Source organism: Hippocampus zosterae, chromosome 16 (assembly GCF_025434085.1).
Source record: "Hippocampus zosterae strain Florida chromosome 16, ASM2543408v3, whole genome shotgun sequence".
NCBI classification, from domain to species: Eukaryota; Metazoa; Chordata; class Actinopteri; order Syngnathiformes; family Syngnathidae; genus Hippocampus; species Hippocampus zosterae.
The window spans coordinates 18495113-18519712 of NC_067466.1; the positions used below are offsets into that span (position 1 = coordinate 18495113).

At 46.9% G+C, this 24600-nt stretch overlaps 4 protein-coding genes across 5 annotated transcripts; 2 read left to right on the forward strand and 2 right to left on the reverse strand.

Moving 5' to 3' along the window:
- Positions 1-102: 102 nt before the first annotated feature.
- Positions 103-4989, reverse strand: LOC127587754 (solute carrier family 22 member 4-like). The gene is made up of 10 exons (XM_052046181.1): positions 4341-4989; positions 3359-3462; positions 3119-3273; positions 2055-2226; positions 1844-1970; positions 1426-1526; positions 975-1189; positions 601-783; positions 381-516; positions 103-306 (listed from the first exon to the last, which is right to left on the reverse strand). Exons 1-10 carry the CDS (start codon positions 4746-4748, stop codon positions 240-242), a joined length of 1668 nt encoding a protein of 555 aa, XP_051902141.1. The 5' UTR covers positions 4749-4989; the 3' UTR covers positions 103-239.
- Positions 4990-6077: 1088 nt separating this feature from the next.
- On the reverse strand, positions 6078-10111 carry LOC127587753 (solute carrier family 22 member 5-like). Of its 2 annotated transcripts, XM_052046180.1 has the most exons (10): positions 9448-10111; positions 9274-9377; positions 8495-8649; positions 8250-8421; positions 8054-8180; positions 7740-7828; positions 7440-7654; positions 6482-6664; positions 6249-6384; positions 6078-6176 (listed from the first exon to the last, which is right to left on the reverse strand). In XM_052046180.1, the coding sequence occupies exons 1-10, from the start codon at positions 9835-9837 to the stop codon at positions 6104-6106; spliced, it is 1644 nt and encodes a 547-aa protein (XP_051902140.1). In that variant the 5' UTR covers positions 9838-10111; the 3' UTR covers positions 6078-6103. The 2 variants fall into 2 exon arrangements, with proteins under 2 accessions (XP_051902140.1, XP_051902139.1); XM_052046179.1 differs by having other exon boundaries at positions 8054-8421.
- LOC127588826 (solute carrier family 22 member 5-like) lies at positions 6247-16775 on the forward strand. The gene is made up of 11 exons (XM_052047691.1): positions 6247-6338; positions 11056-11549; positions 11862-11965; positions 12307-12461; positions 12674-12845; positions 12925-13051; positions 14638-14732; positions 14917-15131; positions 15593-15775; positions 15954-16089; positions 16697-16775. The coding sequence occupies exons 2-11, from the start codon at positions 11157-11159 to the stop codon at positions 16773-16775; spliced, it is 1659 nt and encodes a 552-aa protein (XP_051903651.1). The 5' UTR covers positions 6247-6338; positions 11056-11156.
- A 3157-nt stretch (positions 16776-19932) lies between these two features.
- LOC127587929 (solute carrier family 22 member 4-like) lies at positions 19933-24418 on the forward strand. Its single transcript, XM_052046399.1, has 11 exons — positions 19933-20298; positions 20695-20877; positions 20946-21049; positions 21139-21293; positions 21632-21803; positions 22063-22195; positions 22492-22586; positions 22658-22872; positions 23242-23424; positions 23507-23642; positions 24199-24418. Exons 1-11 carry the CDS (start codon positions 20092-20094, stop codon positions 24266-24268), a joined length of 1653 nt encoding a protein of 550 aa, XP_051902359.1. The 5' UTR covers positions 19933-20091; the 3' UTR covers positions 24269-24418.
- Positions 24419-24600: the final 182 nt, after the last annotated feature.

Sequence of the window (24600 nt, forward strand, 5' to 3'; positions counted from 1 at the left end):
ATAACTTGGCATTTGAACATGTACAGACTCTGAAATGTACTTCATCGCAAAACATTACTTGCAATTATATATAATACCCTTTTAATTTAATTTTTCATCAAGAGCCCAACTACGCTTGACAATAACCTCTCTTTGTCAAGACGGGCAAAAGCAAATCTTTGCTTTGAGTTCTGGGGAGGTCATAATATAGTGTACAAAAATACAGGTAAAAAATCCAGATCCCGGTGCTAATTGATTCACTAAAACTTGGATTCTTTACTCTGATAATCCTGTGTATCAGCTTCCTTTTTGTCTTGACCTTTTCGTCTGTGAAAATAGTAAAAACAACAAAAAAAAGTTTGATTTCCATGTCCTGCATGGCATCAGTACTCAAAACTCACCTCCATATAGTCTGCATTTGCGTTAGGGTCTCCGGCAAAGGCTTCCCAAATGACTCCGGCAGCAGGAGACAGACGAAGGCCCCAGAAATGGCCAAAGATCCCATCAGAATGTATGGCAGGGCCTTATAATATTGTCCTATTGGAAGATAAATCCACATTTTCTTTCACTTGGGTTTATTTGCCACCATGGAAATAACGGGTGGGTTAACACTGTACATACCGAGGTAGATGATGAAAGGCGAGATGATCGTCCCGACGCGAGCCGCCATCGAGCAGCAGCCCATGGCCGTGTTCCGAATGACGGTGGGGAAGAGTTCGGACGAGACGGCGTACACAATGCAAAAGGCTGATGTCACGCCGAATTTGCCCAGCATCTCGAGCAGCACGGCCACCCACTGCAGATCTGACAACACGGCCACACAGAATGGCGTTCGTAATTCAACTCAACTTTATTCCTAAACAAAATGGCAACACCGGTTGTTTGTCAAACTTGGCACTATTGCTCCCTTTGAAATGCGGCGCCGGCGGTACACTTTAAATCTGCTAATAGGATTTCGCGTACTGCCACGCTTCGAATTCTTGCGTGGCCGTTACCTATGGGAATGAGGTGCACGCACAGGATCATGACGCCACCCATCAGCAGCGTAGACGACTGGCACAGGCGGCGGTAGCAAAAGTGCAGCAGCAGCAGGGCGATCAGGTATGCCGGAACCTCCGTCACCGCTGACAAGAAGGTGTTGAGGTACGGGTCGCCGTGAAGGTTGGACGTGTTGAGGATCAGAGCGTAGTAGCTGATGGTGATGATGAACCTGTGGCGCCCGGTATGTAACGTTATAGACCACTGCTAAAGTTCAGGATGAAATGATGAGTAGATGCTCGGTGATTTACAATCAGTCTTTTTCGAAATCATTTACACGTTCCGCAAGGATCATGAATTGTGCCTGCTGCATGTCCTATAAATGTGCTTGCTATGATTTGCCTTTGCCAGACTTTCCGAAACATTTTCCAGGCATGGTGAGAATGGACAAAAGAAAAAGGGGCATACCACAGAAGTGAACACAGCAAAGTGATGGTGAATATGTTGCAGCTGCGCAAGATGGAGCCAATGTTGTATTTCTCGTCTTTCTTCAGCGTCGCATCTTCAATCTGGAATAAAATATGGGACTTGAACAACTCCAGAGGTGCGTACTCTTGAATTGTTTTTCCGATTAAAGTACAGAAGCCCAAAACGCATGCGAACCTTTCCCGAGTGGACTTAATCTCACATTCTCTCAATGCACATGTCCACTTATTCAATGTTTCAGCACTTTTTTTTTTTGCACAAGTTGCTATTCTCGAAAAGGACAATAACATTCACAAGTGCATGTTAAGTTCACCCTCACTTTTGACCTCCCCAACCTCCGATAACCATCGCTATTTTTTGTGACCAGTGTATATTTTGAAACGGACCATTCAAGTCTAACCTCCGCCTCTGTGAAAATGGCCTCCGGGATGGCAACCTTGTTCATCCTGGCAGCGTCCTTCAGGATCGTCTCGGCCTCCCCCACTCGGCCCTGGGAGAGCAGCCAGCGTGGCGACTCGGGTATGAACCTTGCAGAAACGGTCGACATCGGCGAAAGGGTATTACGTCACAGTGGAAGGCTACATCATGAGGTCACCTTTGCATGCCCTTACCACCACAGGGGTATATATATCAGTCCGCTGGCGGCCATGGGGATCAGCAGCAGCCGCCAAGAGCGTAGGAAGTAGGCCACGGGGGGCATGAGCATGTATCCTATGGCCGAGCTCATGAAAACCCCCAGGGAGCAGAAGACCACGCGGGCTTTGGGGCTCAGAATTTCTGTTCCTAATAAGAAAAGACCCCCCAAAATAATTAATTAATTAACAAAATAAAAAGTAGTGGCTAATAGCAAAAATAAATAAATAGATAAATCCCGGGCGGCCCGGTAGTCCAGTGGTTAGCACGTGGGCTTCACAGTGCAGAGGTACAGGGTTCGATTCCAGCTCCGGCCTCCCTGTGTGGAGTTTACATGTTCTCCCCGGGCCTGCGTGGGTTTTCTACGGGTGCTCCGGTTTCCTCCCACATTCCAAAAACATGCGTGGATTGTCCCTAGGTGTGAGTGTGAGTGCGAATGGTTGTTCGTTTCTGTGTGCCCTGCGATTGGCTGGCAACCGATTCAGGGTGTCCCCCGCCTACTGCCCCAAGACAGCTGGGATAGGCTCAAGCACCCCCCGTGACCCTAATGAGGATCAAGCGGCTTGGAAGATGAATGAATGAATAAATAAATCCCCAAAATAAATCAGTGCCGGGCGACCCAACAACTATGAAATTAAACCGCCAAGTGAATATTTTCTCGTTCCAAAAAATGTGACCGTGATTGACATGTTATGTATCTGCTCTCCGCAGCCATTTACATGATTCCCCCACACCCCCCAACACACACCTAATTTCACCACCCGTGACTTGGAAGCCTGGCCCCCAAGATCTAGATCCACTTTCAGGCAACTGCTGCATTCTACAATCTGCTACCGGTACGCTTGTTGACAACGTCATTTGCCAACTTGACGATGATTAACACTTTATGGGTGCTCCCTCAATGGTGTGGTGTTATGGTGGAGATAAGACAGTCAAGCTTTGGGGTGATCATATCCTGTTTTGCAGAGATTCTCAGTCCCCACAAATGCACAACGTGTCTTCTTTTCGATCAAAAAGCCTCAAAGCCGTCTCCAAAACATACCCAGCACGAAGGCGATGATGTAATTGGAGAAGCCGCCAGCACCCGCCAGGAAAAAGGTGAAGGTGAAAATCTCCCAACTGTTTGAGAATAACTGCGCCGTGATGGCTACTGTCTGCAGGACCATCATGGTGAACAGCGCTGGCTTCCTTCCGTATCTGCATATAGCAAACACAGAAAATTCCTGGTAATCTTGAATACTTGAATGCATCGTCACCCTGCAAACATGGCGGTTTTGCTCACCTGTCCGACACCTGGCCCGAAATAAACGCCCCCACCAGTACACCCAGGTAATGGATGGAGGACGACAACGGGATTTTGTGTGCATTCTCACAAACCAGATCCCACTATGAAGAAACGGAGCACATGTCAAAGAAATCGAACTTTGCCGGTATTGAAAAGTCGTGGAAACGATCTGCTGACTCGTTAATATTGGTCCAGTCGCTCCATTGCAAAGTGGAACTATCACACACATGCTCAATCTGCTGAAACTGGTGGCTCACTGACCTACTTGGCCCCCAATGCAAGTGGACTCCAACAACAAACGCACCTCGGCCACTTCCAAAACAACACGGGCATTTTTTCCAAAATGCAAATATTTCCACACTTTTTTTTTTTTTTTGCATCTCGTTAACATGCAAACAGGGTTCTTTGTAAAACTGGACTATCCAAACGTTCAGCATTCATGTGTAAATGTACAGAATTATCTCATGCCACTTCTATTTGGAACCGAAGAAGCCTTTTAGATCACAAGTGAAGCTAATTCAACAACCAAGAAGACTTCAGTTGCCTCAATTCAACTTTTGCGGATTACCATGAGTTGGATGACTGAGAAACTCTCCACAGGAAAAAAAAAATCATCCCTTCTTGCTTATTGAGCTTGCAGGGCACCATCTCACATATTTTTTGCCTTTTTGCAAGCATTATTTACTTTATTTTTTTGTTGGGTCGCCAGAGCTTTTGGGAAAGTCCCACTTTCCAAATCTCCGTCTACACTGTTTTCTTTTGAGATGTGCAACATGAGCTCACGTATCCACTGAACAGTAGAATAACAATAGACACACCGACATTTGGCTTCTTTTTTTTTTACAAATATAGCGTTAAACAACGAAAGACCTGTCGCCCCCCACCACAAAAAAAGAAAATCCTCCAAAAGAGGCAGAGTGAGCTTTTCTAAGATTAAGATATCCTTTATTTGTCCCACACTGGGGAAATTTTGTCTCACCTCTGTAACAATGGTTGACTGGTAGATGTCTTTGCTGTATGTCCACCCATCTAAGCAGGCTTCTAGAGGAATGTTGGCCACATCAACCCCGACGTTAGGGACCACGCCGTTCTGGGAGTAGTTCTTGACCATCTCCAAGTTGAGCCTGGCGCAAGACCCGGGCTTCGCCACGCCATCCACCTTCTCCATGGGGATCGTCACATTCCTCCACGCCTGGCTGATGTTGACATTCTCAGGGATGCGGCACTGGTGAGAAGGCGTGTCTGCGACAAATACGATGTAGATGCCAATGAAGCCATTGGGGTAGATGCTGATGGCCAAGGCGAAGAAAAGCCGACGCTGAAAGGCACCCCACGGTCCCAGAAAGGACGTGATGCTGTCGTAGTCTCGCAGTTTCAAGTCAGCCATTGATGAAATGAACAAAAATGAACAATCGAGAAAAGAAATGAAGATGGCCCGATCTGCCAGAGGGTGGTTACACAGTAACTGTCAAACGTGCACTCGCGACTTAGACGGGAAGAAAATACCTCGATCTTGAGCGAATGGATCACCTCTTGGATAACGTGTTAATGATTAACACGTCACCTGGACACACTGTCAGAAATTGCTTTTTCACTTCTGACAAATTTGTGATTCCAGACCCAAACACCCCCCCACACACACACACACAAAAGTCACTTGTGATGAGGTGCAGCAGTGGAGTTCTTTGGGTTCATGTTCATGGGACAATGTTTAATGCCAAGACGACAAACTTCAACTTTGCACTCGTCCGAGATAACAGAACAATCAGAGGACATTTGCATGTTCCACACGTAGTAAGTAGTCCAACCTTTAATGGTGCTCCAGAATTCAAACAAATATCGGCAATTTCAACCGAAGGTTGACAAGATTGGCCATCAAATTACAAATCACTTCACTTTAATCTGGCAATTCAATCATTCGGCTGGGTTTGCCTAGCAGGTTCACGAATAATTAACGGTAAACCCGCCTTCTCTTTTGATGATCATTGACTCAGTGTTGCTGATTGTGCATGCAATTTTATGTCTGCACCAGCCTGAGCAACAATGCCTTTCGCTTTTAATGTTTTTAGGTAGGCCTGCACGAACTTGTGACATATGGCCGAGCTCGCATTCGGCTCCATCGAACTTGTACAGCACCGCAGACCGCAGCCGCCGTGTCGGATTTTGACGGTGAACTCATCTGGTGGCCGGAAATCGTCTTGATACCGTGGTACTGTACACAGTTGACATTTATGCAAACATTTGAGATTTATGCACTTTCGTTTGATGTCCATGTAAAGCACAGGTGTCAAACTCAAGGCCCGGGGGACAAATCTGGCCCGCCACATCATTTTATGTGGCCCGCGAAAGCAAATCAAAGATGACAACTTCCATGATAGGATATACTAGCAAACCCCTCATTGGAGTTACTTAAACAATTGTCGAATAAACCATTATTCTTGACTTATTAACACATCATAACGCCCCCCAAGGGAAATGGTAACTACAATGCGGCCCGCGACAAAATTGAGTTTGACACCCCTGATGTAAAGACCAGTAAGGTTTCCATGTGTTTTGACGTCAAACGCAAATGGAAAGTTCGACCAGATAATCATCAAAATCCCAATAAGCAGCCCCAACTTACTCCCCCCCCCCCCCCCCCAAAAATTCAGATTTCAAAAGTTAACCTTAGTTTCTGACACACCGAGTGAATAAATGCTACTTGGTAAGCTACACAGTAAGACTGTGCAGTTTATTTTTGGCTCAGTTTTGTTTTTGCGGGTGTCCACTTCCTCCGTTTTCCGCGTAGTTCTTGATTTTGGTTCCACAGCACCACCTAGACAAGACAGCGGGGTGAGGATCGTCCCTAAACACGACATCTTTTGTTTCTTTCGCAGATGAGCCGTACCCTTGCCATTCCTGCATCTCTTCCAGAGTTTCCGGAAGGTCTCTGTTCAAGGTCTCCGGAAGGAAGATGTTGACCACACAGGATCCGATGGTGAGACTTCCCATGAGGATGTATGGCAACGCCTTGTTGTAAGTGCCTGCAAGTGGAAAATACAAAATACGCATTTAAAAAAAAAAAAGAAAATAACACAACAAAGCTAAAAAAAATGACAGGCGCGTGATAACACAACGTACCTAAATAGATGACATAGGGAGCCGTGATGCTTCCGATGCGAGCGGCCGACGAGCATATTCCCATGCCGAGGTTCCTGAGCACGGTGGGGTAGAGCTCTGCCGTGTAGATGTAGACGATGCCGAACGCCATGGTGAAGCCAAATTTTCCGGTCATTTCCAGAGCTAAGGCCACATACTCAAGCCCTGGGAGAGAGAGAGAGAGACCCAGAATCCCCCAAATTATTACCCCAAACACACAATCGTCCAAATATTCATTCATTCATTCATTCATCTTTCGAGCCGCTTGATCCTCACTAGGGTCGCGGGGGGTGCTGGAGCCTATCCCAGCTGTCTCCGGGCAGTAGGCGGGGGACACCCTGAATCGGTTGCCAGCCAATCGCAGGGCACACAGAGACGAACAACCATTCGCACTCACACTCACACCTAGGGACAATTTGGAGTGTTCAATCAGGCTGCCATGCATATTTTTGGAATGTGGGAGGAAACCGGAGCACCCGGAGAAAACCCACGCAGGCCCGGGGAGAACATGCAAACTCCACACAGGGAGGCCGGAGCTGGAATCGAACCCGGTACCTCTGCACTGTGAAGCCCACGTGCTAACCACTGGACTAACCATCTTTAACTCACTGTAAAGTGAAAATAAATACAGCTTATGAATTTGTCAGACACCAAGAGAAGGATTCAAAAATATTGCCCAGTATTTCAAATGAGGCTTCACAATGACCCCAATGCTCGACTGTTAACTGTCAATCGAACACCAAGCATTTTTTTCTCGTGTCTGGACACGCCTACATGTCCGAGGGGCTGACAATATATGATCTTAAAGCCTCGGGTGGCGTAATTATATCCCACTGGAACCATCTAGCTTGCGGATTCACACAACAGAGGCGGTCCGCGGGTGGCCCATGCGAGTCGGCCTGCGGCTCACCCCGCGTGACAGACATTTGATCGGACTTACTTGGCGGTATGAACTGGATGAGCAGCAGGACTCCTCCACCGATGGCCAGAAAGGTGGAAAGCAAAGCCCTTCTGGGACATCTCTTCAGCAGCCACGTGGACACAATGTAGGCGGGGACCTCGGTGGTTGCCGACAAGAAGCAGTTCATGAAGGGGTCGCCGCTGAGGTTGGAAGTGTTCAGGGATAAACCAAAATAGCCCACGTTGATGGCCATCCTGTTTGGGATCAAAGATGGACCATTCAGCAGCTTGCGCAACGAATTAAGTCAAGGTCCAAGTGATTACATGTGATGGCGCTCACCACAGAACAAGACACATCAGCGTGATGCATCTCATGTTCTTGGATCTCAGGACGTCGAGCACGGTGTACGTCTTGCTCGGAGGCGGTGACTGGAGACGCAAGGAAAAACCCGAAATGCATCAACCGGCATCGTCGCCGCTTGTCTACCGAGCCGCCTTTTTGCCCGTGCCGCTATTATGCGACACTTTCCGCCCTCCCCGATGTGTAAGCGCTACTCGTCATCATCTTTGCTCTCCTGTCTGGTTACCCGACGTGGCACTTCTAAAGAAACTTAGCGCGGACGCTACTTGTGAAACGGCACGCGCAAACTCCACCTCGGATCCTCTGAAGATAACAAGCGGCGCCTCAACTTTGTTCTTCCGCGCAGCGTCTCTGACGATGGCTTCGGCCTCCGTCACTCTTCCCTGAGTGATCAGCCACCGGGGGGACTCTGGGATGAACCTGCAAACACGCAATCGCCGTCCGTGACTCGAAATCCCGGATGTTTCTTGAGTGACTCCGGTAGCGTACCACCAGAGAGGAACGTAGACCACAGAGGTGGCCGCCAGAACGGCGAGGAGGGTTCTCCACTCTCTGATGCTGTACGCAATCCACGGAAGAATCATGTAGCCGATGCCGTAGAAGAGGAACGCTCCGAGCGTCGTGAACATCACACGAAGCGTTTTGCTCAAAACCTCCGTTCCTGTTCCGGGAAAGAGAAACAAAAAATGGATGCTTATTCAAAAAGACGCGAGGCGAGAGAGTTGAGATCGTACCTAATACGAAAGCAGAGATGTAGATGGAAATCTGGGAAGCTCCGACAAACAGGAACATGATGCAGAACATCCTCCATGACTGGGAGAAGGACTGCAACAGGACTGAGATGGATTGAGCTCCTAAGGAGATAAAAACGGTCTTCTTTCTACCAAACCTAAAGAGGAAATAACGATGGAAACTTCAAGGTTTGGCGCCTTGATGTCATGACTTAACAAAACATGTACTCCCAACTACTAATTTGTCATGCAAAGTGACTATTAAACCATGTTCCATTCCAAAAGTCACGTCCTTGGGTCAAAGTCCCGGAAGATTTACCAGAAAGTCTTTTGTTCTCGTGACTTTTTTTTTTTTTTTTTTGCTAGAGCGTAACCACTCGAATGTGCTGCCTGCCGTTTGCGCTCTCGCGTCACACTCTCTGACCCCGCAGCTGGCCACAAGCCTGGCTCGTTGCTTTTGCCTCACATGTCGGGGAAAGCGGGTGGGGGTGCGAGGGTACGCTATAGGAGTTTATCCAGCTGGAAAAGGACAGCGTTGAGAACAGAAAGGGGGAGTTCTCCAACAAATCCCCCAAGGAAAAGTACTCGGTCGCCGTTCGCTCAAAGCTCGGTTATTGTCAGTGGAATTTTCCAAGACAAAAGTTCACACAAACAAACTCAGACATGCGATGGATCTCTTTTGTGGATACGAGCGTAACGGATGCAGGCATGCACCATGCGCACAATATCTTCGATCCCTGAAGCAATTAAATTTTTTTAGCTGATCAGTCAGGATGAGGTACCTGTCAGAAAGCTGGCCTGAGATCAGCGAGCCCACGAGATACCCTACGAAGAGAGTAGAGGATGCAAAAGGAACTTTCCACTGGTCGTCACACACCAAGTCCCACTGCAAAGACACATCCGATCAATTTTTCCCGCACATTTGGACATCTTTGTCATGCGAACGGCATTCTGACCTCGGTGACAATGTTGTCCGGGTAAATGTCTCTGTTGTAGCTCCAGCCGTCCAGGCAGGCCTCCTGCTCCAAGCCTGTGAGGTTGACGTCCGTCCCGGGAGCGTATCCCTCCGCCGAGAGGTTCCGGACCACGTCCAGCTTGTAGCGCCGACACTGGCTACGTACCTCGCGTCCGTGCGCCTCGGTGACGGGAATGATGGCGTCCCGCCACGCCGCCGTGAGGTTGACCTCTGGCACGAGGCAGCGGTGCTCGGGGGCCGCCCCGACGAAAACGATGTAGAGCCCGTTGAAACCGGTGGAGACGAAAATGGTGTTGAGAAGGATGAAAGTCATCCAGAAGTGAGGTCCGGTTTGGCCCAGGAAGGCCGTGTCTTCGTTGTAGTCGCCCATGCTGAACGCTGCGTGTGCTGTGGTGATTCTCAATCACTGAGCCGGACCCTCGGTGGTCCAGCGAGTCCCCTCACACCCAGCAGAGCATTAAAAACCCCCCTTTCACGATGAACCCGCTCTCATCTAGCGGGAGGAAAAACAATCAGGACTCATAGAAGGAGACCGAGGAAATAATTCAGCCCGACACATCCCCTCGACCGGCTGATTTGATTTACTAAGCTATGATCAAACGCTTCAAAAAGTGGCCCGGTCCATCTGCGCTGCCTCTGTCCCACCACCATGGCCAGTCGCACAGCAGTGGGCGACTGTTTGCTCCCCAAAACATTCCACACTTTTAAATACTCTTTAGAAGTGCACGTGCTTGTACTCTAAATGGCGCTAAGTAGCTTTCGAGCGGCCAAAAGAACTGTGTTTTAGGTCCACTCTCAACCGGCCACCACGTCAAAGTTCATGCTAACATGCAACCTTGCTAACGCAAAACACAAATAGGACAAGGAAACAAAAACAATCATTGCGACGAGATTAGCAAGAGCCTTATTGTTCACTGTTTGGGGGGGGGGGGGGGTTGGCATTCTATAGTTAGTGATTGCTTTCAGGCCATTCCACGCAGATGCGGAGTCGTTAGCAGAGAACTGGTTTTTCAGCCTCTCCGCATAGCTTCTCTTAGCAATGTTAATTTCCTTTGTCAATTGGTTTTGGGTGTGTTTGTACAGTGCCCGTTCTCCACTTCTAAATGCGGTCTCTTTCTCTTTCCCGAGTTGCCTGAGTTTGGGAGTAAACCATGGCTTGTTATTGTTGAAGGAGCGGAAGGACTTTGCTGGTTTTTGTGGGGCTCGTCATCATGGATACAGGATCTCTGCCAAATGAGAGAATCCGGCTTTTGGGCTGACTTCTCTACATTCCAGCGATGTCACCGACGCCAATGACGGTACGTACGAAAATTGTCTCCGATTTGTGGGCATGGCTTCTTGTGACTTTTGGTTGTGGGTCTGCTCGTGACAGTCTGCCAAATTTCATGCTGGTAAAAGGAACTAAGGTTGAGTGGCAAAATCTTCTGAAAAATTCCGGCGACGGGACTCGTAAAATCACTTTGGTTTGTTGTCTTGTGAATGATTGTGTCATTTCCACGTGCTCCATTTCAGTGCTAACAATAAATGTCCAGGAGTTGAATGTGGACTTGAGTTAATGTAGTACTTGTGTGTGCGTGTGTGTACACAGAGTGTGAGGGTGGTGCTGCAGTGCTGAAATTGTTTCACTTGAGTGGACCAGTCCAAACAACAAAATCGACTCCAGTCCAGAATCAGTCGCCGACGTACAGGATGGACAACGAGAATGACTATGAGGCCAAGACGGAGTTCTTGAAGGTCTGGGGACCCTTCCAACGTCGCCTCTCCTTGCTGCTCGCCATCACAATGGTGCCCAACGGTTTTACCAGCCCGATGGGGGTCTTCGTGGCCGACACGCCGGCCCACCGCTGTCTGGTGCCCGCGCACAGGGTAAACCTGACGGCAGAGTGGCGCAACGTCAGCATACCCCTGGAGGAGGACGGCCGCCCGGCGGAATGCTCCCGGTACCGCTTGGATGCTCTGCTGACTTACTCGGAGGCGGGCTTTCAGCCCTCCGATGTCAACCTGACTGCCGTGCCCCGAGAGGGCTGCCTAGACGGTTGGGAATACGACCGCAGCGTCTACACCTCCACCATCGTCTCAGAAGTGAGTGAGATTTTTTTTTTCATCAAAATGTCCACATTTTCAGGTGCTCCGAATCCACCAAAAATGTGAAGTCCACCATTTCTGATTGAAGCGGCCATTTTGTGGCAATGACTAGTGAATTCATAACAATAATTCCCACTGCTGAATTTGCCCAATTGACCATCAAGAAGCAGGCGCCCCAGATGGGCGACAAATATATGAAGAAACTTTTTCACCGACGCAGGCTTATGTGGTTGGAAAATGGCTGCGCCGCTTTGAATTGTTATGTGTTGTGTGTGTGTGTGTGTGTGTGTGTGTGCCCGTGTATCGCAGTGGGACCTCGTGTGCGGGCAGCAGTGGAAGAAGCCGCTGACGTTGTCGCTCTACTTTTGTGGCTACCTCGTCGGATCCTTCCTGTCCGGGCAGCTCTCCGACAGGTTAACACATGCACACGTCGATACAAAATAATCAATAACCGATGAATAACTCACCGGCTCTTGTCATTATTTGACCATGTGATAGCGGTCCCCAATTAAAAGAGGAGAACATGTTAAGAGGTCCTTCCTTCTTAGCTCTCGGAGAAGGCAAAAGTATGGCTCTCTTGACCCACAGACAATTCTTCCCGTAAATCTGAAGAAGAAAAAAAATCGCGTCATTGTCTGAATTGTCTTCATCTAACGCCACTCTACATCGTCGCAGTATGGAAGGAGCAACTGCGCACTGGCTCCTTTTTTTGCAACGCATTGCAGCCGGTTGATGAATCCGTTTCCCCTTTCAGGTTTGGCAGGAAGATTGTGCTGTTTGCCGCGATCGCTGGCCACAAGCTGTGTGTTTTCCTGCAGGGATTTAGTCACTCCTGGGTGGTTTTCTGTGTCCTGCAATTCCTCGGAGGCATGTGCACCATGTCCAGCTACCTGACTGCCTTCGTGCTCTGTACGCGTCACAAACCAACGCTCACGCAAATTGTGAACTGTTTTTTATTTTATTTTTTTTCTCAATAGTTTTTTTTTTGTTTTTTTAAAGAAAGAAGTTGCAATCTCTGTGGGATAGTTGCCTTTTGTTTGTTTTTTTGTTTTTTTTTATATATAAAGTAAAAAAAAAAAAAGACTTTTATTTGTGAGTGAGGTGCAAGCTTTGCCTCGCAGGTGCGGAGCTCCTCAGTGCTCAAGCGCGCCTGTTATTCACCACGGCGGGCTTATGTTTATTCTTCGCCTTGGGCTACATGCTGCTGCCGCTCCACGCCTACTTCCTGCGAGATTGGAGGATGCTGCTGCTGGGCATCAACGCCCCCGGCCTCCTCCTCTTAACTTTCTGGTGGTAAGGTGCTGGTGGCATTTTATCTATCCCGATGCCCATTTCGCCGCCCGATGCGCCAAGGTTTTTTGTGATCGTGCAGGTCCATCCCCGAGTCCCCACGCTGGTTGCTGTCTCAAGGACGGATTGCCGAGGCCGAGGACATTGTGAAACGTGCCGCCAAGTCCAACAAAGTCGAGGCGCCGACAAAAATCTTCACTCCTTTGCAGGTTTGTGTTTTTGCCCGACAAGGAGAGGAAATCAGTCCTCAAATTGGGATCGGTGGCGTACATTGGTCGGAAGTTGAAAAACCTTCATTATTTTATAAAAAGCCCCAATGACTAATTTATTATTATTTCAAATTATGACTGTAGTGTACTTATAAGATGTTGACGGTTTTTTTTATTGGCCTTGTGATGACCTTCTTCTTCAAGATTTTTTTTTTCTAGAAAAATCTGTCTTTATTGCCATCAACTTCAATTTTATTCTCATGAGCTTTTGATTTTTTCCTCTCAAAATACAACTTGATTCCTGCGAATTATGACCAAAGCAACCCGCAGGTGGCTCAGATGAGCGCTGCAAAAATAACAAACTCGACGGTGATATTTTTAAGACTGTCAAAATCCTAATTTGTTTGCAATTTCCAAACAAATAATCAAATAGGAGTGCCATTTTTTACATAGAATACTGAGGCTGACTATTCTTTCTTATTTACTTTTATAAACTTTTCATATGCACCCAATCTTAGCATGTCACTATCAATCAGCGAACCAGCAGATCCGGAGCTGTTTTTGCTCTTGTTAGACCTTTTTTTTTTTTTTTTTTAATTGCCGACCATTATCTGGTTCACTGGTCAATGTCCAACTGCTGACACTAATTTACACGCTGCCACACACGTGTGTGTGTGCGTGTGTGTGAGTGTGTGTGTGTGCTCAAATGTGGGAGCCAGCGGAGCTGGCGGGGGGACCTGTTGGAACTGGAATGTCTGGTAAAATGAACACTCTCTGACCCCCCAATCAGAGCATTCCTTGTCGAGGAAAAAGTGATGACAAGAAAAAAAAAAGTCTCATTCCTACTCACAATCTTTATCTTTTTTTTTTAATTAGTCTGTTTTTTGCAAAAATATCGTTCATTGGTTGATTTATTGTGATTTAAATTTTAAACTCTCCTCTCTAAAGATGGGCCTTTTCTCTTTGAAAAAAATAACTATTCTCCTAATTTAGTTACTTTCTAATTGAAAAAATATTTTCTTCTTAGATGATCACTTTTTCATTGTAATGCATTAGAAGTAGTTTATCTCGGGGGGGGGGACTTTATTCTGCTAATATTGAGACTACTTATTGTATACACTGTATGTATACTATCTCTCTCTCTTTATATATATATACAGTATATATATATATATATATATATATATTGCGCGTTGTCCCGCACGCGGTCTGTCCTTCCGTCTGTCCCTTTTCAAAACGTACCTACTTCACCGCGCCGCCACTGCGCCGCCCAGGCAGTGGCTCACTACGATCGCGCGGGCATCTTAGCGAAAAAATGTTGTCTACCCACAAGCATTGCAATGAAATTGTTAGTTATTTAGTAGAGCTAAACATCTCTTTATTTTCGCGATAAGCAATGAAGATGAACAAAAAGTTGAACCAAGCAACAACACTTTTGTGGGCCAAAGGCCCACCTTACCAGCCTTCCGCAGGAACTAGCTGATGAGCCGCCCGGAGGGTGGCGAACCAGCTAGTATATATATATATACACTGTATATATAAAATGTGTGTGTGCGTGTGCGCGTGAAATGTTTATTGTTCTGTAGAAAGATGGCTCGGAAAAGATGAAGGCGTACAACATCTGTGACTTGCTCCACATTCGCAACATGCGCTGGTTGTCAGCTGTGCTATGGCATGTCTGGTGAGTTGCACGCACACACATCCGCGCGCACGCACACACATGGCGAATGACTTGTCTGGTGCTGTGAGACTCAAAAGCTGAACCGAATTGTGTTCAAATCCACCGTGTATTTTTAAAAGCCACCCTGAAAAGAAACAGAAAACTGTTTGACTATGGCTGAAGCGGTGTCAATTTCCCCCCACAGGGCCACGATCACTATGAGCTACCTGGCCATGTCCCTCAACACGTCCAACCTGCACGGCGACGCCTACCTTAACTGTTTCCTGTCGGCGGCTGTGGAGATTCCTGCCTATATCATCACGTGGCTCATGTTCCGCCGCTTCCCCCGCCGCCTCACCATGGCCGGCTGGCTCTTCTCTGCAGGATTCTTCCTCCTGGTAAACCAGGTCATTCAGGCAGGTTGGTGACAGCTGTGCCACGCCCAAGATTGGGTTGAAAATCATTTGCGTATTTTTTATTTTATTTTTTTTATTAACCCCTTGTAACAAAATCCTGACCCAGGGTTTTGGCTCAAATCCACAACCCAATGCGCTTGGTATAAGTAAGCCAGGATGGACTTGTTGTCTTTTGGATCCAGGAATGGTTAGCTATTTTGGTTTAGCTATATCGCACGCGAAAAAAATCACATAAACGGAACCTAGCTTTCCAATAGGAAAGAAAAGTTTGTTTCTAACTTTCTCCGTTCCATTCCAGCAAAGCGGTAGAAGACGAGTTAGCTTGCCCCAAAACACCGGTCTCTGACTTTAAAGCAGAGAAAATGAGCTTTATGTGAAATGCTAGTATTTTGCTCTTCGGTGACACCTTTAACTATAGAAACGCCCAAAACAGGATTGCGACGAGTGCTATCTTCCCGCCGGCAGATCTGCACTGGGTGGCAGTGTCTTTGGAGATGATGGGCAAGTTCTGCTTGACAGCGGCGTTCAGTCACGTCTACGCTTATTCGGTGGAGCTCTACCCGACCGTGCTGAGGAACACGGCCATGGGCGCCTGCTCCATGGTCGCAAGGATAGGCAGCATCCTTGCACCCTACATCATCTACCTGAGTAAGTATTACCCGACTTTGGGTATTATATTGTATTGTAAATCATGTCGATAAGCAATCGGCTGGAGTTCACGTCCCCCACCCAGTCTCTCTCTCTCTCTCTCTGTCGCTTCACCTTTTTGTCCTGTCGGATGGTTTGTCACCTCATTTGTCACCTCGACTGTGCTCGGGTGCCACAGGAAGCTATTCGCCGTCGCTGCCGTACATCCTGATGGGCATCCTAATCGCCATGGCGTCGTTGCTTAGTCTTCTGCTGCCTGAAAGCTACGGAATGCCCCTACCGGAAACCCCTGCAGACATGCAGCCCTTCGCCGGGTGAGCAGTCGCCAGGAAACCGGCCTCGCCACCGCCATCATGTCAGGCCATGGCCAACTTTTATGCTCAAGAGCCACAATTGAGTTGTTTTGAAGCAACAGATGGGCCAGGCTGTGTGTAACTTTGAAAAAAAAAAAAAAACCTGAAATGGTTGACATTTTTCAAGTATTCGTAAAACTATTTTTTAATGTAATTCCGTTTTTTAATAACCAATAATTGAAAGCTCATCATTGCAAAAACAAACAACTAACAAAGTATATATTTTAAAAAGTTATACCGGGTATGTCAAATCATTTATATTTCAAATCTTGTTTCATTTTTCTACATCACAGAAATCAATAAACCAATTTAATGAGATGAATGACTAAAAATGAATGAATACATTTCAAAACAGAAAAAAAGTACAAATGTTTACATTGTTTGATTTAATTAAACAATTTTAATTGGGGGGAAAAAAGGTCAAATTAATGAATGCAACAGATATGACAAGAAATCAGTGTGCCAGATTTAAAGACGGAGCCCAAGTCCACTTCGCCCACATCTGGTCAATGCCGCGTTCTCGTTATTTATTTATTTTTAATTGTGTCATTCTCTCTTTCTCCTCTAGGTGCTGCCGAAAGAACATCTACCAACACGCACGCACCAAAGAAGAGACCCAAAGCAATAATAATAATAATAATACATGAAGTGCATGGATGTCCAGTGAATGTGAAAAATACTCCCAATAGAAATCATTGCAATTATTGATGATGAGCGGACTTGTAATTCGGTTGGCATTTTACCACCTGATTTAAACATGTCTTTACACCGTTTATTTATCGAGGAATCCTGAAATAAAACGTGCAAAATGTCGCTCAGTGCAAACTATGTGCATACCATCCGTGTGGGGCAGAATACAAAATATCAGAGTCAAACAGAAAACTTTGGAATTCCTTCCCCGTTTAATTTTTTTCAGTGGTTTAAAATACAGTGGTGGCCAAAGTCTGCATCAAAAGCGATACACATGTGATGTGTTGTCACAGACCCTCTTCCTTCTGTGCTTTTATATTGGAGAGTCCACTTCCGGGGACCTTCTATCTCTCTTCCCTTTCATTATCAGTCTGGGCCGGAGGGTGCTCCCACAGCTGCGGCTGATAAGCGCTTACCTTCTGCGTTTCAGAGCTCTGCTGATCTGCAAGCGGCTGCCGGATGATTCATGCATTGAGTGATATCTCGTTCACGCGCTTGCCATTTTTCTACTTGTCTGCACACTCAATTGTTCTTCTTTGTCTTTTTCCAGTGCCTACCTCTCTGCTCAGCCTGGTTTCGCGTTTTCCTACATGGACCACTTGACCCTGCACCTATAACCCACCCACTTGCAGAATCACTGATTTATAAAATATTCACTTGAGTACGTCTCTCCTACTTCCACTTCAAATTTCCGTCCTTGTAGAAAATCTTGAGCCCATCTGTAAAGTTCACCTCTGACCACTAATTTATAAAATGTATTTTTTTTAAGTCATTATCTCCTAGACTCTAGGATAGAGCTCGGCAAACTACGGCCTGCGGGCTGGATCCGGCCCGTTGGTGTTTTTAATCCGGCCCGCTGAAGATTGGTGCACAATTAAGGTTTGATTGCATTCATTTCGTTCGGACTTGTAATGACAGGTATTTCAACACCAGGTGGCGCAGTTACTTCAAGTTGCAGAGCACAGGGAGGGAGGGAGTGGAAGACGAAGAAAGAGGGAGAGAGTAATGACCGTGGAAGGTAAAGTGATATGTATCTGATTAAACGAAGCGGGTAACAAAGTACTGAAACATTCAGGAGACGCCTGGAGTTGGAAATACTCAAATCTACGAGACTTTGAAAAACAAGGAAGCGATTCTTACTCGGTCCGATTCTGTCAATTTCCATGCTCGGAGTGAATTGCTTGTGGCTCGAATAAATGAACATTTCCTAGAATGGTTTGATTGTTATCATGTTAAAAACTTGCCGCAAACTGGACCGCGAATAAGAGAGGAGGCGAGTTCCATAACGCTAACTAAGCATCGAAGACTTTGAAGCGTCCCGAGGCTGTCTTCAAAAGTTCGTTGCGCGACATCAGCTGAGCAATGCTGTCATGTGTATTGTGTGGTGATCGAGGCGAGGTAAAGTTAGAGACAGTGAGTGAGAGGGAAAAAAGCCACCGGGTCTCTTACTCGTCTCATTTTGTAGCAAATAGTCCTACCTTTGTAATATTTTGTACATTTTTTATATACCTATACTGTCTTCTACAGTTTTTGGGCAATATATTGTTGCACTTGTTGCTTGTGTTGTCACACGTGTATGTTATTAACCTACCTGGACGTTCATGGAGGACATATACAATTGTTGTTTCACTGTTCTCATTAAAATATGAAATGATATGAACCGTATCTTGTGCTGACCCGGCCCACCTGTCAACTTTTAGAAATCCCCGTGCGCCCCCAGAGCCAAAAAGTTTGCCCACCCCTGCTCTAGGAGATAAAGGGGTCGGGAACTTATGGCTCTTTTGATGATTGCATCTGGATCGCAGATAAAACAAAATATTCTTGCTTGTTTAATCCATCCATCGATTAATTTTTTTAAACTGTTTATTTCTTGTTCAGGGCTGCAGTTGGCTCCAAGAGCGATTTTGATTGGATAATACTGGCCTCCGTAGGCGGTAGTTCCGGAAACGGGTGAACGCCCCTTCTTTGAATCACGCCGCTCAGTCATTAGCTAAAAACTAATCTTAAACGAATAAGATGGCGAAAAAAAATATGAGTATGGTAGACTTCAGGACGGATGGACTGAAGGATTCGCCTTTGTGGAGAGAACAGGTTGTGCGGTGTGTCTGATTTGCAATGACAAAATACCTCAATGCCCTTCAGTAGCGGAAAGAAGCATGCTCGCAGTCACTGATACTATTAATCATTTTTAATAACAAAATAAGTAATAAACACGCATTCAAAGGAGTTGCTGTTCGCCACAACTCACGCCCATGCGCTCCTCCAATCAGTCCCGGAGCCAATATTCCCCCCAACCTGGCTCCTCCCCTCCCTATGATGTCACACAAATACAAGAAAAATATTACTCTAGCATCGATGAAACTTCGCATTGAAAATGGCACTTTGACAGGCGCCAAGCATCAAAATACCCTGCGAGAGAGAGACAGCAGAAAGGAAGTGTGCAAGCAAGTGAGCACGGTGCAAGGTAGCTAGCAGCAGCTCCGCGTATGGACCTGGCAAACTGTAATTCCGCTAGTTTTGCTGGATTCTTAGCAATGGTGAGGAACGGAAAACCACTTACAATAAAGGTGAGTATTCGAACAAAGTTATTTAAAAGAATACATTCAGAGGCTTATCATTGTGACATTTTGTTGAACTCACTTTTAAAATTCTATCTATCTATCTCTATCTATCTCTATCTATCTCTATCTATCTCTATCTCTATCTATCTCTATCTATCTAACCATCCATCCATGGCTCTCCCTGAAATACATTTCCAAATATTTTGCTTTTATGGCTCTCAAAAAGGTTCCCGACCCCCTGTAAGAAGAGTATTTGGGAAAACCCAAATTTTAAATTCAGTATACGTATTCATGCAACCGATAAGAAGCATGCTCAGATGGGCACCTTCCAGTACAATAAACAAACAGGAAAGCGTGTGATTTAATAAAACCTAGACATGCAAAAAAAAATGACGCTGGGTGGGGATGGCCTTGTTGCTTCCACTGCCTCCCTTTCCCCCCGCGGCACCTGAAATGGGTATTAAAGTGCGAGCCAAGATTCATTTGTGATATGTGCACTTTCAACCTGTTGGCCGTGACATTAAAAATCAGTCCCCTCATCTGTTCTGAACGAAGGAAGCCGGGGCGGATCTTTCAGGTGGGCCGTCATAGATGGTAACTAGTCCAGGCCCGTTCACAATTTTTGCGACAACTTAAAGTGCCTTGATTGTTATCTCGCCATTACACATCTTCAGTTCTCCCTTTGGATAGTTACCCCTCCAGCTTCCGGAAGATGTGGGACTATGATGGCAGCGTGGCCTTCCTGGGAACGTGGGGTCGCTTCCAGTTCTTGGTTTTTTTTCTGCTCTGCTCCACCGCCTTGCCAAATGGTACAGGCTCCTTTTCACTGGTCTTCGTAACGGACACGCCCCAGCACCGATGCCGGATCCCTGAAGCCAACCTCAGCCAAGAGTGGCGGCAGGCGGCCATCCCACTGGAGGTACACCGCTGCGCGTTGTCATCTCTCTGCATTAAAGAAACTAAAAGGGGGAACAAAGGATTTCGTCCGCCAGAAGTCGGCTGGGATCGGCTCCAGCAGCCCCTAGAGCACTTTTTAATTTTTTTTTTTTTAATGTTTGCATTTCAGGATTGAAAAAAAATTGTGTGGTTTGTACGGCATTTTGCCAGATGTTGTTTCGAATAGAAAAATGTCCATTATCCATTTGGCACAAGTCAAATTGCGTGTGTGAATGCTCACCCCTCGGCACTCACAAAAAAAAAACAAAAAAAAGTCAGAAAAGTCAGGATTTACAAAAATCTAAGTACCGGTACTCACTTCTCAGCACTCACACATGAGAAAAAATGTCTCGTGGTCTTCGTGTGTGTCCCTCTCGAGGTGGTGGACGGGGAGCCGCAGGCAAGCCGCTGTCGTCGCTACAGGTTGGATGTGCTGCGCAACCTCTCAGCCGGCGGGCTGCTGCCGGGCCGCGACGTCAACGTGAGTAGTCTGGAGCAGGAGGACTGTGCAGACGGCTGGGTCTATAGCACCGAGGTCTACCACTCCACCGTGGTCTCCCAGGTCAGTTTTTCATCCAGAAAGGAATTCAAATGTTGGCAAGAGTGACACTGTCAATCATGCACTTCCAGTTTGACTTGGTGTGCGCTGAGCGTTGGAAGCAACCCTTGACCGCCACCATTTTCTTCCTGGGGGTCCTGGTGGGATCCTTTTTCTCCGGATTGCTTGCTGACAGGTACCTGCTGGGGGGAGGATCAAGAATTCCCAGAAACTCTACAAGGTGACGGTTTGCGATTTAGTTTAGTTTTTCTTTTTTTTCCCTAGGTTTGGCCGAAAACCGGTGCTGTTCGCCACCATCGTAATTCAGGCCGTGTTCTCAGTGGCACAGATTGCAGCTCCGTCCTGGGAGGTGTTCTGCGTGCTTCTCTTCTGCAATGGCCTTGGCAATATCTCCAACTATGTGTCCTGTTACGTGCTGGGTGGGTATGTTTTCTTTACAGTGCAACAGGAAGATACTTGTACTTCACACAAGCAGAGCTGCTTTGAAGTCAATTCTCTGGGGCCATAGTCACATTGGGCCCAAAATTTTTTTTTTCCAAAAGCAGTGATTTAACAACATGTGGTCCAAGTTTTTTTTGCCCCACCAAGATGACTCAAAAACCAACCACATTTTTTTTTCAGGAAAATGTATTACTTTGTTCATCAAAGGTTGACTTTTTTTCTCTTAAAACTCCCGACCCCCCCCCCCCCCCCCCCCACACACAATGCTTGAGAATCCAAACTGCCTGCCACACTCAAGTTGTTTTTGCCGTCACAGGCACAGAAATCCTCACGGGCAACGCTCGCGTGTTTTACTCTTCGATGGGGGTGTGTCTGGGCTTCGCCTTTGGTTACATGACGCTGCCCCTCTTCGCCTACTTCCTCCGGAGCTGGAAGACGCTGCTGCTAGCCGTTGGGCTTCCCGGCCTCTTCTACATCCCCATGTGGTGGTAGGCACACACACACACAACACACACAAAAAAAATATTACAATATTGACCTGCTGTCACGGTTTTTATGAAACTCCAGAGGTGGCAATAGTACGACACTACAAGGAAAGCCTTTTGAGCATTTTCCGATCCCCTTGCTGTCCATGAGGTCTATCTGGAGTGGATATAAAAAGTCTACACACCCCTGCTCAAATGCCAGATTTGTGTGAATTACAAAAAAATGAACCTGGTGTGTGCTTCCCACTTTTGCATTCGACAGGATCCTCCCAGAGTCTCCAATGTGGTTGCTGTCTCAAGGCCGAGTGACGGAAGCCGAGGCCATCGTGAAAAAAGCCGCCATCATGAACCGAGTGGTCGCACCCGAGAAGATCTTCAGCGGTGTCAAGTTGCATGCAAGTTAGACTTTTGTGTCACTGTGCTCACTGGATACTTTAAAATATGCCCCGCCCCCTGACCCCCCACGCCCAATAGTTCAACAGCTGAGCATTTGAAAGATGCTAGTGGAAAGTGGGAGCGTTTTCACAAGCCGACCAGCTTGGAGCTAACAGCTACTTTGGCACATCAATTTAAAAGACTGGATAAGAGCAGCAATGACCAAAAAAAACAAAAAACTGCTAAATCTAAAAATGCTAACATCAAATTGCAGTTGCTGGGGGCTATTCAGACTAACACCCGTTGTACATTGTAGACGGATGAGGAGAAGCCAGCAAAGTCCTCCGCTCTTTTGGAGCTGGTGAAGAAAAGACGCCTCGCTATCACGCTCATCCTTCTCTGCTGGGTGTGGTGAGTTCACACGTATCAAACGAGCGCGACCGTTACAACCGCGTTTTGAGAGCAAACTGGCTTGTGGGCAGGTTCTCGCTGAGCGTCTGCTACTTCGGCCTGTCCCTGAACACGTCGCAGCTGCACTCGGATCCGTACATCAGCTGCTTCCTGTCTGCCGTGGTGGAGGTGCCGGCGTACCTGAGCTGCAGTTTGGCCATCCGCTACCTGCCGCGACGGCTCGCCGTGGCGGCGGTCTTCCTCACCATGGGCCTGGCGCTTTTCTCCATTCAGCTGGTCCCTCGGAGTAAGTGTCGCGCCAAAGCCAAAGAGTTGAACTCAAAACCGGAAGGAGTTAAGGTGGCGTATTTCAAAAGTAGTTGGGCTCCCTCAACAGTCTTAACCGATATGGCTTGATGGCAGCCATTTTGTGCCAGATACATGTTGAGCACACTTTGTCAGCTCGTGCTCAAGTGTAGTTAAAATCCAGAAAGGCACCTACGGCCATCTTGCGCAGGGTCTGGATCAAAACAACAACATTCATATCGCACTGAGGTATTGTTGAAAACCGCTCGTGCTCTTTCAGCCATCTTGCGTCGGGCTGCGTCAGCCATTTTGCATCGCGTTGTAGTTCCAAAGCAGGAAGGTTGTTGTCATCATCACCCTTCAACTTAAGGTATCCTGGGTTTGGCCGTGGCCTTGGAGATGTTGGGTAAATTTGGCGCCACGGCGGGAACGTCGCTGCTGTTCGCCTTCACGGCCGAGTTGTACCCGACGGGCCTGAGGAACACGGCATCCGGGATCTGCGTCATGGTGTCGCGGACGGGAAGCTGCATCGCGCCCTTTATCATACAGCTGAGTGAGGGTGGTTTCTCAACCTTCAGTTTGACGTTGACATTACGACGGGATCGCTCTCACCACCTTTGTGTCACACCACACAGACATCTACTTCAAGTATTTGCCTTACATCACCTTGGGCACTCTGGCCATGCTGTCAGTCCTGGCCACGCTCTTGCTGCCCGAGAGTTTTGGGCGACCGCTTCCTGAGACTCTTGAACAGATGCCAAAGAGGAAAAGGTGGGATGTCTTGTTTTTCTCATTGGGGATTATCTGACATTACAAAAACAAACTGTCAATAGACACAATGTGTACAACGTGTTCTTTAACATATAATACAAACAATGCTGTGACTCTGATTGAAACTAAAACAACATTGAGCCGACCAAAACACCATCGAGAGGAGGACTCTGCGGGTCAAGGCCTTGAATTAATTATGCTGAATTATGCTTCAAATGCCTTAGGAATGTGTGTGTGTGTGTGTACACATTGACAAACAATCTTTTACAATCATGCCCTTGGGACAATTCCGAGTGAGTTCATGTTTTTGGAATGTGATGTGGTCGTTAAATGCAATCTTCTGCGGTAAAGCCTCCCCTGACTCAACAGCCAACTCATTTTTATTCTTTTGGGGGTTTAACTCTTCATGAGACTTGAGTTTAGTTTGACTGTTTTTTGCTCCATATACCTGTACAGTTTTTTGTACACGGCGGCGGTTGTTTTAAAGTGCCCTGTGAATACGGCAGAGTTGATTGAGTTCTTCTACTAACAAATTGTCACTTTCCCTCCCCTGCAGAGTGACTCATCTATGCGATTGCAGACGAGAAACCTTCGATTCCACGAGCGTCTCCGGAAGCCTATTGTGAATACCTCGATTGCTGCGGATTTTCCCGGCAAATTATACAAATGCATTTTCTGATTATAATTATTGTATCATGCGTTTATTTTTCATTTGATAACAACTTGTAATGTTTGTGTATAAAAATATAAAAATACATTAAAACATGGAATCATCTCAATTTTCATGAGCCTCTTTCTGCACTTTTTTTTTTGCCTTGTCGGGTCATCTGTCGCCTCACTTTTCACCTTGGCTCTGCTTAGTGCTATAGGAAGCGATTGGGTGTCCCCGCCTTCTACCCTCCAGGCCTGCCCGCCCACCGCCGTGGAGTTGCTCAGCCTCGTGCGACGCAGGAGCCAA